The 18811-nt window shown below is 34.7% G+C and overlaps 1 protein-coding gene across 1 annotated transcript in view; it reads right to left on the reverse strand.

Annotated features, from left to right (window-relative positions):
- Positions 1–17122, reverse strand: part of LOC103998509 (uncharacterized) — a 61325-nt gene extending 44203 nt beyond the window's left edge. Inside the window, exon 1 of the mRNA XM_065126349.1 lies at positions 16834–17122. Within this exon, the coding sequence (XP_064982421.1) occupies positions 16834–16917 (84 nt within the window). The 5' untranslated portion in view covers positions 16918–17122. The remainder of the gene's footprint in view (positions 1–16833) is intronic.
- Positions 17123–18811: the final 1689 nt, after the last annotated feature.

An 18811-nucleotide genomic window follows, 5' to 3' on the forward strand; every position in this document is an offset into this window, starting at 1 on the left:
ATCTAACTACCCAAGCTTCTTAGATTAGTGGATCTTTGTCCAATAATCTCTTATTGGTGCTTATTGGATCTCATCCGTAGGATCTAATAATTTAAGGACTTATTGGATATCCAATAAGATAGGAGCTACAACGGATATCTTATATCTGAACCTCTACTCATCGCAATGCCTACCAAATATGTGTGACCCTCTAGGCCCAATATCGAGCTGACCGTGAGTCATACCTGCTAGAACTTCTTTTGACTCAATGAATTATTATATCCATAATAATTCACTCGACTCATCGACTGCGGACATACTAGGCCACTACGCCGCAATCCCCAAACGATACAAGGGAATCCAATCCATTGGACTTGTCTGTCCTCAGTTACTGTATACCTATAGTCCCTCTTCCATCTAATATCCCAGATACTGTATACCGGGCATGGTGCTGTCAGACCCATATGATTTCTACTTGAGTCTCGCTCTAATCGGATTCTTCCGGAGAACTCTTTCTCTCTCAATCCGAATGACCCTGACTAGGGATTTGTTTGAGCAAGAACATATGAGATATTTCTCTTATGACACCGAGAGTAGATGATCCTCTATCGACACTCAATAGCTCTCGTAAGGTTGACTATCACTCCCAAAGACTAGCTGTGCTAGATCTGGGATATCTAAACATATAAGTCCGGTATCAAAGAATAGAGCACTTATACAGGACATCTTTGGTGTCTCAAGTCTAAGGACCAGATACACTACTAGGACCATGGAATCACTGTCTAATAATAAGACATCATCAACCATCCAGTATTCTGTAAGCGGATAAATCAATGAACTCATTCCCCAATGAGCACTTGTATTGTATCCCTAGTGTCCCCACACGAGCAGCTATGAGACCAACTACATCTATCATATGGACATGTATACAACACATAAATCTGTTCGGTTATCTCGATGTCCCTCTCGAGTAACCTATGACTCAGATTATTTAGAATATGTGTTTAAAGGTGAATCGGTCTTATTATCATGATCTTATCATGATCTGATTCTCATTGCACATATTCAAAGAAATCATAATATATATATATATATAGTTAATATAAAATGATAAATATCAAAATATAATAAGCCAAAAGACTGCGTGTCAAGTCACACGTGTTATCATTCACGTGATTGACTTGCAGGGCATATATGACTAGCATTTTATCCTAATGAATCATGTCGTATTCGATATTAGACAATGAGATTTATTGTTTGTGCCGAAGCTTAGTTTAAAGTTGCCTCAAATTGTATGTTACAATGAAAATATGTTTCAAAGAATGAGTAAACAAAATTAGTGATCAGTTCTCCTATGCCTCCTATGTGAAGAAGGGCTGGAACATAGACTGATGGTAGAATGAACCCTTTCATCAAAGCATGGAACATGAGATCAGTGCAGGTGGGAAAAATGACCTGAATCAGTGTGGTGCTTAATTGCTTTTCGACCTGTATTACTATTGAGTGGTATAATTTATGCTTTTCTTAGATTATTTTGTTTCTTCTAGTAAGTGGCTTGCACTTGTCACCGTTGCTTCTGTATTAGTCCAGCATCATCCTAGGTATAGAACGTAAAGTACAGACCTATGTGCTGATACTGTGCTTTTGCATCATCAACTAGCACTAGTCAGCATTACTAGCAAGTTTAATCCTTAGTTTACATACAGCAGGATTTCCTCTCTTATATTTTCCAGTTTTCTTTATTTTTACATTTTGTGATTAAACTAACACGACAACTTGAAGCTGAACATTGCTATTAGGAACTCTAAATCCAAACCAAAAAAAGGAATTTAACAGAGAACAAAAGGAGTAAACTATATAGGCTGTTTTGCATCTTTACTTATCTGAGTAAATAAATAATGGTAACAAGCATTTTTAGAGACTCGAGATTGCTGGGATCACAACCATCCATGCAAGAGAAATACACTATGGTAAATCAATGACTTTTATATATATATATATATATATATATATATATATATATATATATATATATATATAATTAGAGATGTTGTTTAAAAAAAAAAGTGGTCTGATAGGTTAATTGGCCTATCAATTTCGTTTGACCCAAATAACTTATCAAAATATTTAACTTGAAGTTGATAATAGTATACTCATCAAATCTTTATATGTGAGACTAATTGAAATGTTATAATTTTCCCCACTCAAAGGCTTGACGTCCTCGTTAAGGTCCAATATAGCTCAAATCAAATCTTAGCATGGTGCATGCAAGGTATAGCATAGTGGTGGCTTCACATCGTAACGAGTCTTCTAACTCTATCCACGGATAGTCCTTTCCTACTCAAACCCCCTCACCATGCCTAAACTCTATTACCAAATGTTATGACTCGAGCCTAATGAGCTAATTGGTCTATTAACTTCGTTTGACTCAAACCACTATTCAAAATGCTTAAACTGAAATTGATAGTAGTACATTCATTAGACCCTTATAAGTTAATCTTAGGCTTGCCCACTTCTGTGAGACTAATTGAAGTGTTACAAAAAAAAAGCACCCAAATTGTTATCTTATGCATTCTAACAAAGATCTACCACTCTTGGGTGGAATCACATTGGATCAACTGATCTAAACTGAATTGATTACTAAAAGTGATAAGCACCAAAGTCCCAAAATGTTCGAGATCTTAACCGCTCACCTAGGCACTAATCTAAGCGAAGAGAGGCACTCTAGAATATTAAAATTTTAAATATATATATTACGACAAACCTATGCTAAACTAGGTTTTACTGATGGATACCTAGGCTAAATAGTGTTTTTAATATGATGCTAAATAGTTCTAACTCTAGCAGAAATATAATGCACCACAGGTTAATTGAATCTACACCGATCACATAACTCTCGTGTGTTGCATGCCACTTGTTGCGATGCACCCCCTTTAAATTTTAATTGTTTGAGACTTAAATCCTCCAGTAACTATGAGCCTCCTTGGATCATTTATACAATAAGAAAAATCCTCTAATACAAGCAACATACTTTTTGCATTTTGATGATAATGCTCTCTGGTTTCAATATTCTAGAATTATCATGCCTTGTATTGATAATTATTGATAACACCTGAATGTTGCTTAGAGTTCACTCTAATATTAAATCATGCAGTTTTAGCTTCCTTTCCATAAAAAAAGAATTTTTTGAACTTATTGAAATTGAACAAATCTCTCTCATTGATGTATTGTTTCATCAACAGTCATATAATAATGTAATATATTTTTTCAATATGTCTTTACAAAGCTCTTTGTCCTAGACTACCAATGATTTTACAATTTTTAAAATTATCTTGTTTTACTTTGGTTAAAATTCCTATTGCATTATAAAACTGTTTTTGAAATCATTCTATGGTGAAATATCACTATGGCAAACAGAAATGGGAGATCTTACCTGAACTAAATCCAATAACCTCCCAGAACCAATCCCAACCTTTAAAATCCCTCCAAACCATGCCTCTAAACAAGCAAGATACCAATCCAAAGGTGCATATCAGAGATTTCTTACTCTTTCTTTTGAGGAAACCAAACAATTTTTACATTAATCCTTAAAAAGAAACATACTTCCTGATGCAATTCTTCACTTTGATAAAAACCTGCACAACTTCAGTGGTCAGCTCCATTTCTAAGCCAAAACTTCAAGTTCCTATTAGACTTCTCTTACAACATGGCATGAATTTTCAAATACACACTGACTTAGATTTAACTTGTTTTGTCAGCTATATTTTGCAGAGCCCATAGGAAGCTCCATATTCAAGGGATTATTTAAAGGCTGTCTGCACTTAGCAGTGCTGCCACACATTTTATCAGCAAAAACACACGAATACTGTTAATCCACTTTTTGGTGATAAATCTCAGAAAAAGTACCAGCTAATAAATATTTCCTTGCATTTCCCCAGTAGTTTTTTTCAACATTTAACAGTTTGGAAGATTTTTAGATTTATCCATGGACAAGAACATGAAAATTCTAGTATTCAAGCAGCACAATGTTGAGCAATGAAAATATAACTTAATTACTTGAAACAGATTACTGATCATAAAAAGTATTATTTACCATAAAGACAACAAGTTAGTACCTAAAGTTTTGTAAACAACATGGACTTATTTTCAATGTACATACTGCATCCTGTTTGGTTGGGCTCTTCTTATCCTTGTTCCTTCTGAATCTGATTTCTTTGATTCATCCAGCAGGTAAACCATCTGGCGAATATTCAATTCGGTATAAGACCTATTTGGAAAAAGAAGAATTAGATTTCTATCAATCATCAATTGCAGTGAATTTTAGCAAGGATAGGCATGAGATATAGGGTGCAATAAAAGAGTTTCAACAAAACCCATACAAGGTCACCAGATTTATTCCTGCAGCATCTCTTCCAAGAGGACGTGGGGGGACCACATGCATTACCTGCCTCAATAAACTGAAGTACTTCTTCCTTTGAATAGAAAACAGTTCCAGTCGATTGATGCAAGTAGCACTAAAATGATACAAGCATACAATTCATGTAAACACCCTTTTGATTGCCATTCAAAAATTCAGAATTTTACAAATATATCAACTATTTATCAGTATATCTATATCACATTCTTTCTAATGCATCCAGGATAAGAAGTTTCTAGGATTTCCATATGCACGAGGTTCAATCTTTGTTCATCATACATCAAAAATTCATTGTGAAGTAATGTTCTCTCAAAAGAACAAAAATCGGCTGGCTATTCATTCACACTACCTATTTTCTTAAATTTTATATCGCCACTATTCATCTGCATAACTTCCAAACCCTATGATTTTACACCCAAATCTGCTGCATATACCACAAAATTTACGAAAATATGCTCAACTCTAGAAATACACTCATCTCATCATGCTAAACATCCTATAGCAGATGTTCTTGAACAATGAGCATGATAAGTATTCCTAGGAAGAAAGTACAACTAGACTATAATTTATCAAACTACAAACCAAGTGGACATAGCAAAGACCTGCCTGTATTTGAGAGAAAATAAATCAATTCTACAAACCAGATGGACAACCTGAGTTCAACACGAAAGTTCAATCACCTATAAAAATCTAGCAAATACATAACCAAATAGTGGTGCCGAAAAGATATAGCAGATAAGAATGGCAGATTAAGAAATTTCACAAACATGGTCTTGCTTCTGAATACTTCTATCATTTGCCACTAAGACTCACAGGGATAAAGCCCCATTTGGAGCCTCTCGCTTGAACAAAATTGATGTATGGTTTCTTGACCCTAATGGGCTTAGGTTTGTGTGGGCTACATTCTGACTAGTTTGGCATTCTTGTGCAGGTGTAATTCAGATCTTAAGGAGATGTGGCTACAGATGCAGAGGCCATTGCTACAATGGAAGGGATCTATGAAGTAAATATGCATCAACTGAAAAATATGATCGAATCAGACCCCCTAATCCAAGCTGTCTCTGGAAAGTGAAGAATCAAAATGTGGAGCTAATAATCAGTATTTTGCTCAAGTGATATATCAATCTCAAATTGTGCATATCTATAGAGAAACTAGTGGAAATGCTGATTATCCTCCTAAACTAATGTGTTAATTGTCTTGCTAATTTGTATGGTTTGAGAAACTTGATGAGTTCTCTTCTCCTCATTTAGATATCTGCAAAGCTGATGAATCTAGATCTTCTATTTCAAGGGTAATATAAGTCTTATAAGCCTTTGCTCTTTCTTACCAAAAGAAGAATCAGGATATAGACTTATAGAGAAGATGCCATATTACATCTATATCTGGTAATGGAAAATCATTACATCCTTAGGCTGTTGAGAAATATCCATTATATAGCAATACTTTCATATGTTTATATAGGTTCATATATCCTAATTATCATATTTCATATATAATAATAAAAGTACATGCAGGGTAGAAAAATAACATTAACTTTTTGGATATATCTTTTTCTAGCTAGCCAACTTAAATCTACAAAATATATGGACTTTTTATATACTTCACACACAAAAATCATACAACATTCCTGGCACCACTCTCCACTTTAACCATCCCTCTTCAACACTACAAAACATAGAATAAGAATAAACACTATAGGTTGCAGTAGATAAAATGCTCTCTTAAAGATAAAGATGCAGCTCCAAAAGAAAACGAAATAGATACTAAACTTCATTATGTATGTGATACCTTGTATCTCTCTTCTGCTTCTGCACCAATTTTTCGAGTTCTAATCTCCATGATCCACCCACGAGGCAACCACTTGAGTTGAATCTTTTACTTTATGTACAAGCTAATAATCAATAAAATCAGCAAAACATTATTATAAGTCCCAAATATGCTGATCTTACTTGCTGATCTTCATCTCCAAAACATTCTGTATCCCCAGATGCATGGGATGCATGTCACATCCTGAATTTTTTTATTTTTATTTATTTATTTTCACATAGGCCAAATAGATAAACATCACTTTATTCATCATCTATAATCATTTATTACAATTCATTTATTCATCAAATTACAAATAGAAAAGTAAACATAGTGATGTTAACTTCAAGAGTCATCCAAGTGGCTCTACCTAGCGATAGAGGAAGGTCCGCTCTCCACTGGAATCTGATTTAGTACTAGAGGGAGGCTGCTCTGAAAATCAAAAACAAAGAAATTCAGCAACGCTGAGTAGAAACCCCAAAAGTCAAATCAAGATAAATACATGACCAAAATTCAATCAATCATCCCATTGGCGTATATCAAATACCCGAAGGAGCACTCCCCCAACAGCGGATGGAGAGGCTTTATCCTACGGGATGAGTTTGTGTTCTCCCAACAGCGAATGGAGGCAAACTCATATCACACTCCCAACAGCGGATGGAGTGGTGTCCCACACCTGTCAAAGTGGGGACACGTTCCTCCCAACAGCGGATGGAGGAACCGTCCAACCGCCACGTCTGACGGCCCGCTAATCCCCGAAGGGAATCGCCCTACCTGCCCTTGGCAGGGAAATAACATAATCTCACACTAGTCATATCCATATAGGGATGAAATAACACATTTAAACATTTCTTTTAAATATCATCAATACCAAATAATATAAATTAGCTCTCAATTGACTTGAACTCTAGTTCAATTGATCCAATTGAACTCAATTTACTAGGACCTAACTAAACCGATCTCTGATCCTTATTTAACTGGTTTGGAACCACCCTAGACTAGTATAATTTGGATTAGATTAGGTTAGGTTCAATTTAGGTTAAACTAACTTGAATAAGTTAATCAATTTAGAAACACCCTGAATTGATCTAGACTAATCAAGCCTAGTTTAGTTCAATCAATACTTGGGCTCAAATCCAACAATAATATTGAGCTAGATTAAGCCAGCTCATCTACTAGTCATGTGCATTATACATGACTGGGCATGCATCACACAAAGCTGGCCCAGCCTTGGCCCATGGACTGGTCATGTGCATCGCATGTGACCGCATATGATGGTTAGGCTGGGTTAGCCTACGGGCCAAGGCCTGATCCGTGGGTTGGGCCTGGCCTACGGGCTGGGCCTAATCTGATTAGGCCTAACCAATAGGCAATGGCCTGACCTATGGGTTGGGCCTGGCCTGTGAGCAATTTCAATCCAAATAATATATAATTTCATACCGCAACATATATTCATTAGTAATATAAACAAAAAACATAATAACGCATTGAATGATAGACAAGGAGATAAGCTTTAAAACAAGGAAATAACATTCTAATTTGAATGGAAATCATAATACATTAAAAGACATAAACTTTAATATAATGAAATAACCTTCTAAATTCACATAAAAATCATGCTTTCAATACATATAAAATTTCAACATATTCTAGTCAAATTCTAAATCATTCAGAATAGCATATTTTAAATTTCAAATTAATGAATATCACAAAAGATTTTAGATAACATATTTTAATCTAATAATATTTTAATCCAGATAAGATTAAGGATAAACAATAATATCAGGAAATATCAGATAAAACATATAAATTTTTAACATCTTTAAATCTACAATAAAAACTTAATCATGGGTCAACATTATACAAGCGATTACTTTAATGTAATAAAAAAAAATATTTAACATTTAAAGAATTGATAAATAACTTTAATGTAATAATAAAGCTTTCAACATTCAAAGAATCAAAATAAAAACTAAAACTTTTAAATTTAAGAAAGGCAGGGAAACATATCTCTTGTCAATAGGGTGTAACTCCTCGTTCTCTTGTCAACAGGGTGTAACTCCTCGTTCTCCCGCTGTCATGCTCGATTAGGTGAGGAACGAAGAAGAGAAATCCCTCCCTTTAAATAGGAGGAGGTGAGCCTCTATTAAGGGAAATAAATTTTAATTTTCATATTTATTTAATATAAATTATTTCCATTTAATATACTAACAAATATGATATCATCATATTTGGAATACTTACTAGTTATTTCCTTAATTCATATCAACAAACAAGGAAGTAGATTAAGATTTCCTTAAATTATAATAACAAGTAAGGAAAGAAAATTAATTCCTAACTTAAATATTTGATGTGATTACATTTCTCCCCTCCTATAGGAAATTTGGTCCCAAAATTTAGCTTACCTTAATAGAATAGATGAGGATACTGCTCTCGTATATTTTCTTCTCTTTCCCATCTTGCCTCTTGGTCTGAATGGTGTTGCCAACAAATCTTTACCAAAGGTATAATTTTGTTCCTTCGAACATGTTCTTTTCTTTCCAAGATCTGGGTTAGTTGTTCTCTAAAAGTGGCATCATCTCGTAATTGTAGAGGTTGGTAAGATATGACATGTGATGGATCCCTGATATATCTTCGAAGCATTGACATGTGGAATACATAATGGATGCTAGCCAAAGCCGGGGGCAATGCCAATCTGTATGCTACAGGCCCAACCTTTTGTAAGATCTCAAATGGGCCAATAAATCTTGGGGCTAACTTTCCCTTTGACCAAACCTCATAACTCCCTTGGTTGGCGATACCTTTAAGAAGACGTGCTCACCAACTTCGAACTCTAAATCTCTTCGCCTTCGATCTGCATAACTTTTCTGACGACTTTGAGCTGTTAATAATCTTTGGCGTATAATTCGAATATTAACAGCATTTTTTTGAATTAATTAAGGCCCCAAAAGTTTCCGTTCTCCTACCTCATCCCAATATACAGGTGATCTGCACTTTCTTCCATAAAGAGCTTCAAATGGAGCCATCTGTATACTAGAGTGGTAACTATTATTATAAGAAAACTCAATTAGATGTAAGTGCATATCCCAACTCCCACCAAAGTCTAAAGTACATGCTCTTAAGAGATCTTCAAGAGTTTGTATTGTCCTTTCAGATTGACCATCAGTTTGGGGGTGAAAGGCTGTACTAAACTTTAACTGTGTGCCCAAAGATTTTTGTAGACTTCCCCAAAACTTAGAGGTGAATCTTGGATCTCTATATGAGATAATGCTAACTGGCACCCCATGATATTGAATAATTTCCTTAATATATAAGCTTGCTAGTTTATCCAATGAATACTTTTTGTTAATAGGGAGGAAGTGAGTAGATTTAGTAAGTCTGTCTACTATTACCCAAATTCCATCATATCCTTTCACAGTCTTGGGTAATCCTGTCACAAAATCCATAGTGACTTGCTCCCACTTCCATTCAGGAATCGAAATCCTTTGCAACTTTCCCGCAGGTACTCGATGTTCTATCTTCACCTGTTGGCATATTAAACATTTAGAAACAAACTCTATTATATCTCTCTTCATACTACGCCACCAATAGTTTTGGCGTAAATCTCGATACATCTTAGTAGTCCCGGGATGGATATTAAATTTTGATCTATGTGCCTCCTCTAATAATTGCATCTTTACTGGATGGTTTTCAGGAACACAAAGTCGATTGTGGAATGTAATAGAACCATCTTCGGCTTGAAGGAATTTAGGTCTAGATCCTTGAGCTATTTCCTTAACTATCATTTGAAGATATGTATCTTCCTTTTGACCTTCTTTAACCTTTTCCACCAAAAATGATTATGCCATCAAACACACAAAAAAACCTTTATTTGTCTCCGATAAAAGTTTAAGTTTTAAGTCTGCTAACTCTGTCATCATAGAATTCTTTTGAATATTCATATAGGCTACAAGACTATAGGTATTTCTGCTTAAGGCATCAGCAACTACATTAGCTTTCCTAAGATGGTAGTTGATATTAAAATCATAATCCTTTAGAAAGTCCAACCACCTTCTTTGTCTCATATTTAAATCTTTCTGTGTGAAAATATATTTGAGACTCTAATGATCTGTGAAGATTTCGAAAGTCTGTCCATAGAGATAATGCCTCCAAATTTTCAGTGTAAAAATGATAGTTGCTAGCTCTAAGTCATGAGTAGGATAGTTCTTTTCATGAGGCTTTAATTGCCTCGATGCATAAGTAACTACCCTCTCGCTTTGCATTAGAACGCAACCAAGCCCTTGTAGAGAGGCATCACTATACACTACAAAACCTTCTCCCCCTGAAGGAATCACTAAGATAGGAGCACTGGTTAATTTCTTCTTCAATTCTTGAAAACTTTGTTGACATTTATCATCTCATATGAATTTTATATTCTTTTGTGTCTACTTGGTCAATGGTGTTGCTATTTTTGAAAAACCTTCTACGAATCTTCTATAGTATCCAGCCAAACCCAAGAAGCTTCTAATCTCTGAAACATTAGAAGGCTGCTTCCATTTTATCACAGCTTCAATCTTGTGAGGGTCAACAGATATACCAGCGCTCGAAATTACATGACCGAGAAACATAATTTCATTGAGCCAGAAGTTGCACTTGCTTAACTTGGCATATAGTTTCTCTTGCCTTAGGACTTCCAGAACTATCTTAAGATGGTGTTCATGCTCTGCTATGCTTTTGGAGTAGATCAGGATATCATCAATGAACACAATTACAAATTTATCAAGATATGAGTGGAACACCCTATTCATAAGATCCATGAAGGCAGCTGGTGCATTTGTGAGTCCAAAAGGCATTACTAAGAATTCATAATGACCATATCTTGTTCTAAAGACAGTTTTTTATATGTCTCATGTATGTCTCCTTCCCTTATCTTCAGTTGATGATACCCGGATCTCAAATCAATCTTTGAGTATACCCGAGTACCTTGAAGTTGATCAAACAGGTCATCTATTCGGGGAAGAGGATATTTATTCTTTATGGTCACTTGGTTGAGTTGTCTATAATCGATGCATAGTCGCATAGATCCATCTTTCTTCTTCACAAATAGGACAGGGGCACCCCAAAGTGATATACTGGGTCGAATAAAACCCTTTTCCAAAAGCTCTTGGACATTCATTAAAAGCAATATATGGAGAGAACTGAGCCAACTCAGTGAAATGATGATCATATTCCATTACAGTTCTATTTCCTTGGTGGATGCTAAGGAACTCTTGTTGTTTCTCAAAGCGAATTGAATCAGGAAAGAACTACTCATAAAATGCATCTTTAAACTGCTCCTAAGTTACCACATTACCTCCTGCCTCTAATATCCTCCGTTTTTAGGTCCACAAAGTGTCTGCCTTCCCTTCCAAAATGAAAGAAGCGAAAGACACTTTTTGATTTTCCCTACATTTGATAGCTTCGAATGTCTTTTCCACTTGACGAATCCAACGTTCAGCAAAGATTGGATCTAGCTTGCCCTAAAAATTGGTGGTCCCAATCTCTTAAAGTGATCTAAGGTATTATTCCTACCTCGTGGAATTTCATCTCGTTCTTCCTGATGCTCAAAGTATCCCCTAATAGCATTGAGGACTCCGTGTACGTCATCTTGAGCATTGACGGGTGATGGGGCATGAGGGGCATTCTGCGAAGTCGGAGAAATTGGCCCATAATTAGTGATAGGTGTACGAGAGGACTAGGTTTGCTCTACGATGCGTGGAGCTTCCAAGTTATTATTTGTTTGAACACCTCTCCGAGCGCGTAAACCAATAGCATTGCAACCATGAGCACCACGAGTGACAGGACCACTAATCTCTAGAATTGACTCTATTACTCCGATAATAGGTTAAAAACAATCATCGATTAAAGTTAATCAAGGGACCTAATACACCTACAAGCCCTAGACCATGCTCTGATACCATAAAAAGATGTCACATCCTGAATTTTTTTATTTATTTTTATTTATTTCCACATAGGCCAAATAGATAAACATCACTTTATTCATCATCTATAACCATTTATTACAATTCATTTATTCATCAAATTACAAATAGAAAAGTAAACATAGTGATGTTAACTTCAAGAGTCATCCAAGTGGCTCTACCTAGCGGTAGAGAAAGGTCCGCTCTCCATTGGAATCTGATTTAGTACTAGAGGGAGGCTGCTCTGAAAATCAAAAACAAAGAAAATTCAGCAACGCTGAGTAGGAACCCCAAAAGTCAAATCAAGATAAATACATGACCAAAATTCAATCAATCATCCCATTGGCGTATATCAAATACCCGAAGGAGCACTCCCCCAACAGCGGATGGAGAGGCTTTATCCTACGGGATGAGTTTGTGTTCTCCCAACAGCGGATGGAGGCAGACTCATATCACACTCCCAACAGCGGATGGAGTGGTGTCCGACACCCGCCAAAGTGGGGACACGTTCCTCCCAACAGCGGATAGAGGAACCGTCCAACCACCACGTCTGACGGCCCGCTAATCCCCGAAGGGAATCGCCCTACCTGCCCTTGGCAGGGAAATAACATAATCTCACACTAGTCATGTCCATATAGGGATGAAATAATACATTTAAACATTTCTTTCAAATATCATCAATACCAAATAATATAAATTAGCCCTCAATTGACTTGAACTCTAGTTCAATTGATCCAATTGAACTCAATTTACTAGGACCTAACTGAACCGATCTCTGATCCTTATTTAACTGGTCTGGAACCACCCTAGACTAGTATAATTTGGATTAGATTAGGTTCAATTTTGGTTAAACTAACTTGAATAAGTCAATCAATTTGGAATCACCCTGAATTGATCTAGACTAATCAAGCCTAGTTTAGTTCAATCAATACTTGGGCTCAAATCCAACAATAATATTGAGCTAGATTAAGCCAGCTCATCTACTAGTCATGTGCATTATACATGACTGGGCATGCATCACACAAAGCTGGCCCAGCCTTGGCCCATGGACTGGTCATGTGCATCACATGTGACCGCCTATGATGGTTAGGCTGGGTTAGCCTACGGGCCAAGGCCTGATCCGTGGGTTGGGCCTGGCCTACGGGCTGGGCCTAATCTGATTAGGCCTAACCAATAGGCTGTGGCCTGACCTATGGGTTGGGCCTGGCCTGTGAGCAATTTCAATCCAAATAATATATAATTTCATACCGCAGCATATATTAATTAGCAATATAAACAAAAAACATAATAACGCATTGAATGATAGATAAGGAGATAAGCTTTAAAACAAGGAAATAACATTCTAATTTGAATGGAAATCATAATACATTAAAAGACAAACTTTAATATAATGAAATAACCTTCTAAATTCACATAAAAATTATGCTTTCAATACATATAAAATTTCAACATATTCTAGTCAAATTCTAAATCATTCAGAATAGCATATTTTAAATTTCAAATTAATAATATCACAAAAGATTTTAGATAACATATTTTAATCTAATATATTTTAATCCAGATAAGATTAAGGATAAACAATAATATCAGGAAATATCAGATAAAACATATAAATTTTTAACATCTTTAAATCTACAATAAAAACTTAATCATGGGTCAACATTATACAAGCGATTACTTTAATGTAATAATAATAAAAAAATTTAACATTTAAAGAATTGATAAATAACTTTAATGTAATAATAAAGCTTTCAACATTCAAAGAATTAAAATAAAAACTAAAACTTTTAAATTTAAGAAAGGCAGGGAAACCTACCTCTTGTCAACAGGGTGTAACTCCTCGTTCTCTTATCAATAGGGTGTAACTCCTCGTTCCTCCCGCTGTCAGGCTCGACTAGGTGAGGAACGAAGGAGAGAAATCCCTCCCTTTAAATAGGAGGAGGGAAATAAATTTTAATTTTCGTATTTATTTAATATAAATTATTTTCATTTAATATACTAACAAATATGATATCAACATATTTGGAATACTTACTAGTTATTTCCTTAATTAATATCAACAAACAAGGAAGTAGATTAAGATTTCCTTAAATTATAATAACAAGTAAGGAAAGAAAATCAATTCCTAACTTAAATATTTGATGTGATTACAATGCAGCTGCTACAATGTTGAGATAGTGGATAACTTTCTCTTTTGAACAGAATGTGTACTCAGATATGGAAAATGTGTAATACTGCAATAGAAAACAAAAATCAAAGGCTTGCTTGTCATGCTTACAGGGATTCCTTTTTCAGTCACAACCTACGGCATGTTCTTCATTTCACAAAAAATCAGCATAAGGAGCACATATAAATCTTCAAGTACATATAAGGAATATCAATAATACAAAAAATGACTATCATTATGAGCATTTGAGTAAAAGGGGATGAAAAGAACTGCAATAAAGAACACGATTCGATGGAAATGGAAATAGCACATTAAATATTGAGTCATGCTTTCTAACCTTATTAAATAAAGGCTATTAGAAGATGCATGCTTAGAAGTTACCTTTCTTATAGTAATTTTTCATATCAAGAAGAACCAGTTGTACTGCCTGAATAAATAGAACTAAATTATGACTGGGATGACAATATTCCTTGACTTTAGCATAGTAGCCATGAACATGTAGTTAAAATCCTATGCCGTGTCTAAAACCAGAAAGGAAAAACCACCATCACAAATGAATGTCTGCATTTGATGTGGAAGATGGGAAAAGCAAGCAAAGAGCTAAAATTAACCTGTAAAGGGAAAAGGTGTTTGGATGATTCTGCTATAATTAATAGACCATCGAAAAAAATAACTGAAGCCAATCATATGCATAGAGATTTTGTGGTGTATAATTGCAAGTTCTAATTTTGAAAAATTAACCAAGATGTGAACCTGAATGCAGGTCATTTTGGCATATATTGAGTTACCAGTAATATCTCATAGTCAATAAAGCAGGACAGATTTTTTGATGCAGGGACTGAGTCATCAGTCACAATATACTACATGAAAGTGATAATGCAAATAAGTTGTTCCATTATGAAAAATGGCAGGTATTGATGATCATCTATTTATTAACATCGAAGATCCAGTTTATGCAAGCATGTTGCAACAGCTGAACCATCTTGAAATGTATCCAATAGTAAAAAAAGAAATTCAATGGTTCATGATTAACTGTAGTCTGTTTTGTGACAAGATCAGAAAAGAAAATTAGATGTTTCAATGAGCAGGTGGATTCCTTATGATTTTTTCCAAAACAATGTTTGCTAAGAGTAGCCCATTTAGCAAAACAGATCAAGCTACTTCCACAAAAACCATCGTGTCTTCTTACTTATATGACCAACCTAACATTGAGAGTTTTAAAATAGAACCTAAGGTTTGAAGTTTCCAAAGAAGGGTTTTCACTAAATTTTCAACACCTCTTATGTTCAGTTCTGTCCTCTTTTTTTATGGCTTGATTCGTTAAACATGTCAATTCATGTTACAGACTGGACCTTACATACAACAAGAATAGACCAAGATGTTGGTGTCTTTCAGCACAAGTTCAAATATAGTATTACCAAGTTAGCAAGATATGCATATGGCATACATGACCTTCAAATATAATATTTCCAAGTTTTCATGATGGCTAAATTAATCATATGGGTTTCACATGCAAAGTATACATGGATATGCCATAAAGCCTATTATACTGTCAAATTGAGCCATCCAAATTGATGATTTTCAACACCACTAAGATTCCAGAGAAAAAAACGAGCGTTTGAGCTTTAACCAGAAACTGAATCAAGTGAAATGAATCAACATTTCTCAGTCCGAATTAGAAACTCTCGTTTGCTCAAAAGTCAAAACCACTGAAATCATTAGCAGGCTTGATCAAAACCACCAAATTTCAGAAACCATAAAAATAAGCACCAATCCCATTAATTTCTTTACATTGAGATCTCTTTTCAGTGACCCTTTCTTGGGGAAACTGCCAATCTCAATTCAGATCAATCAAGAACCTCCAAAGCTGTGAAAACCAACAAATTTGCAAAATTGTGCAATGGAAACTCTTTCCTTGGAGTTGAAACTGAAATTATAACTGACACTAAATCCCTGCAGGAAATCATTTATTTGATCGTCTCTCCAACTATGGTTAGCAAATCAACCAAATATTTGAAATCTTATTTATGATATCTGAGATCACGATGAAACAGTGGTTAAAAGTCATGAATATTGACTGTGTGCTTTTAGTAACACAAAGTTAACACTAAACTATCTTTAACAAGTGCCCAATGTGAAGTAGATACTTAATTCAGTTCAACCACACAAATTCTAAGTACAACTGCACTTAATTTGGAATCCTTCTCAAACTGGTAATAAGCTAAAGAGTGGAAGTTGTTAGGCCAGAGTGAAGCAACGAACTTCCTGACTTCATCTTCCTGCAACAATTGTGGCTACCAGTCAGCTATTATTGATCGTTCAGAATAGAAGAGGTTTTTGCAACGATTCCCGTCACGTAGCCCTTCCTCACCAAAACCGACGAGTAAAGAACCGGATTCAGGAGCAAACCGAGATGACCGCGGAAGAGGAACAAACAGAAGATGAAAATTACATAGTATCACCAGATGAACGGCTAGAACAGGAAAAAGATCCGTTCAAGAAAGGAGAGAAGTGGTGGGGTTACTCGATAGGTGAAGCCCTTCTTCCCCCTCCGGACCTCCATGATCCATCCGTCCGGCAGCCAATCCGGCGGCTTCTCCTCCGACATTCCCTGAATGTATGTCTTCCGCTTCTATGCCGCGATGATCACCCACCGGCGATTCTCGGGTCGGCAGCAGCGGCAGGCACTCACTCTTGCTGACGCTCTCTCCTCCTCGGGAGTCACCTAAGGGACAAACGACGATTGTGGAGGTACCCGCCTCAAGATGCGGGGAGAACGCATCATCTGGATGGTGATGGGATTGGGATTTTTTTTTTTTGACACTTCTACAGTTTTGATTGAAGGCAATTTATCGAATAAAAACCATAATGATCATTTTTAGGAAGTTTAAATTGGCAATCCCATTATAATTCTACTTCTAAAATTTTTATTATTTTTTAAATATTCCTCTATAAATATTTTTAATTTATCATTTAATAAATATTAAAGAGAAGAAGGTAAAAAAAATATTTTTTTTTGTATTTATTAAATTGATTTAATATTTTTAGGACTTAAGAGATAGAGTATTGTAAACCTAAAAGATGATATTTGAAGTGTTTATGTAATAGCTTGAAAGACATAATAATATGAGCTGTCATGTTCCAAACCAATCAAGGGATTGTGAGAAATAAAGAATATAATTAGTAATTAAGAGATTATATTTAGTAAAATTATATTTTTATTATTTTTAAAATAATTATATCATGGAGTCAATAATAAAAAAAGAGATACCAATTAATAAAACATTAACCACACTTATGAATTCACAAGCATAAGAGTTTATAGTATCAGAACTCTAACCATTTACCGTAAGTTCATATAATTATAGGCTAAACTTAACATTCCAAAAATTCAAATATGATAGGTCTTTTAAAATTTTTATATGATATATCAATTCAAATGAGTTGACAACATTATTACATACAAAATATATGCTTATACAATAATCATAATATATCAACCAAAAAAGACTTATCCAAAATCTGAATAACTTTCTATTACCTTAACTCAATTCAAACATCTTAGTATGTGATAAGCTAACCTAAAAAATTTATATATAGCAACGTAATGAGCTACTGAGCAAGTAATAAACATATTAAGGACAATAGGAGAAGTTTTAAGTAAGCTTGGTATAAAAATGCAAGGCAAGTATATAAGTATATAAGAGTTCATAGATATCATATCATTAGATGCAGAATCATAATTGTCATTTCATTCAAAATATATTTGGATTATAACAAATGGAGTTAAAAATAATTGAAGCATATTAATGATGTAGAAGCATTTCAGAGCATATCAATACCATATGAAATATTTTGAAATATATCAATGGCATATAAAATGTTTCGGAGCATATTAATAGTGTATGAAATGTTTTGGAGCATATCGTTGGCGTATGAAATATTTCCAAGCACATCAATGGCGTATGAAATGTTTCGGAGAATATCAATGGCATATAAAATATTTTGGAGCATATTAATGATATATAAAATGTTTTGGAGCATATGAAAGAATAAATATGAAACAAAAGCTTAAATATCGTATTTGACGTTGCATTTATTCCATTTTTATCCAAAGCACACATAAAAACGCATAACCAAAATTTGGATATCATATCAAACACATAGAAGATGAAGTAGGATCATAGACAAAATATGATTCATTTATTTCTGGATGACCACTAGATAGATTTTTTTCATGTTTGGGAGTGTAACATCCATCATTTTTAAAATATAATGGTCTATTTGTAATGTAGGGACCTAAATATAAATATTAAAAATATAATATAATTTATGAAAGATTCATATTAGGTTTTTTTTTTTAAATAATGCGTATGTGTCATTAGCTAACCTAAGGTTGGTGCCACATAAGTTTATTCTATAGATGACACATAAGCCTCTTTCCTTGCCATCTTGCAATTCTTATATTAGCCAAATCTAATCCATTAGAGGAGAAACTAAAG

Source organism: Musa acuminata, chromosome BXJ2-9 (assembly GCF_036884655.1).
Source record: "Musa acuminata AAA Group cultivar baxijiao chromosome BXJ2-9, Cavendish_Baxijiao_AAA, whole genome shotgun sequence".
Classification (NCBI taxonomy): Eukaryota; Viridiplantae; Streptophyta; class Magnoliopsida; order Zingiberales; family Musaceae; genus Musa; species Musa acuminata.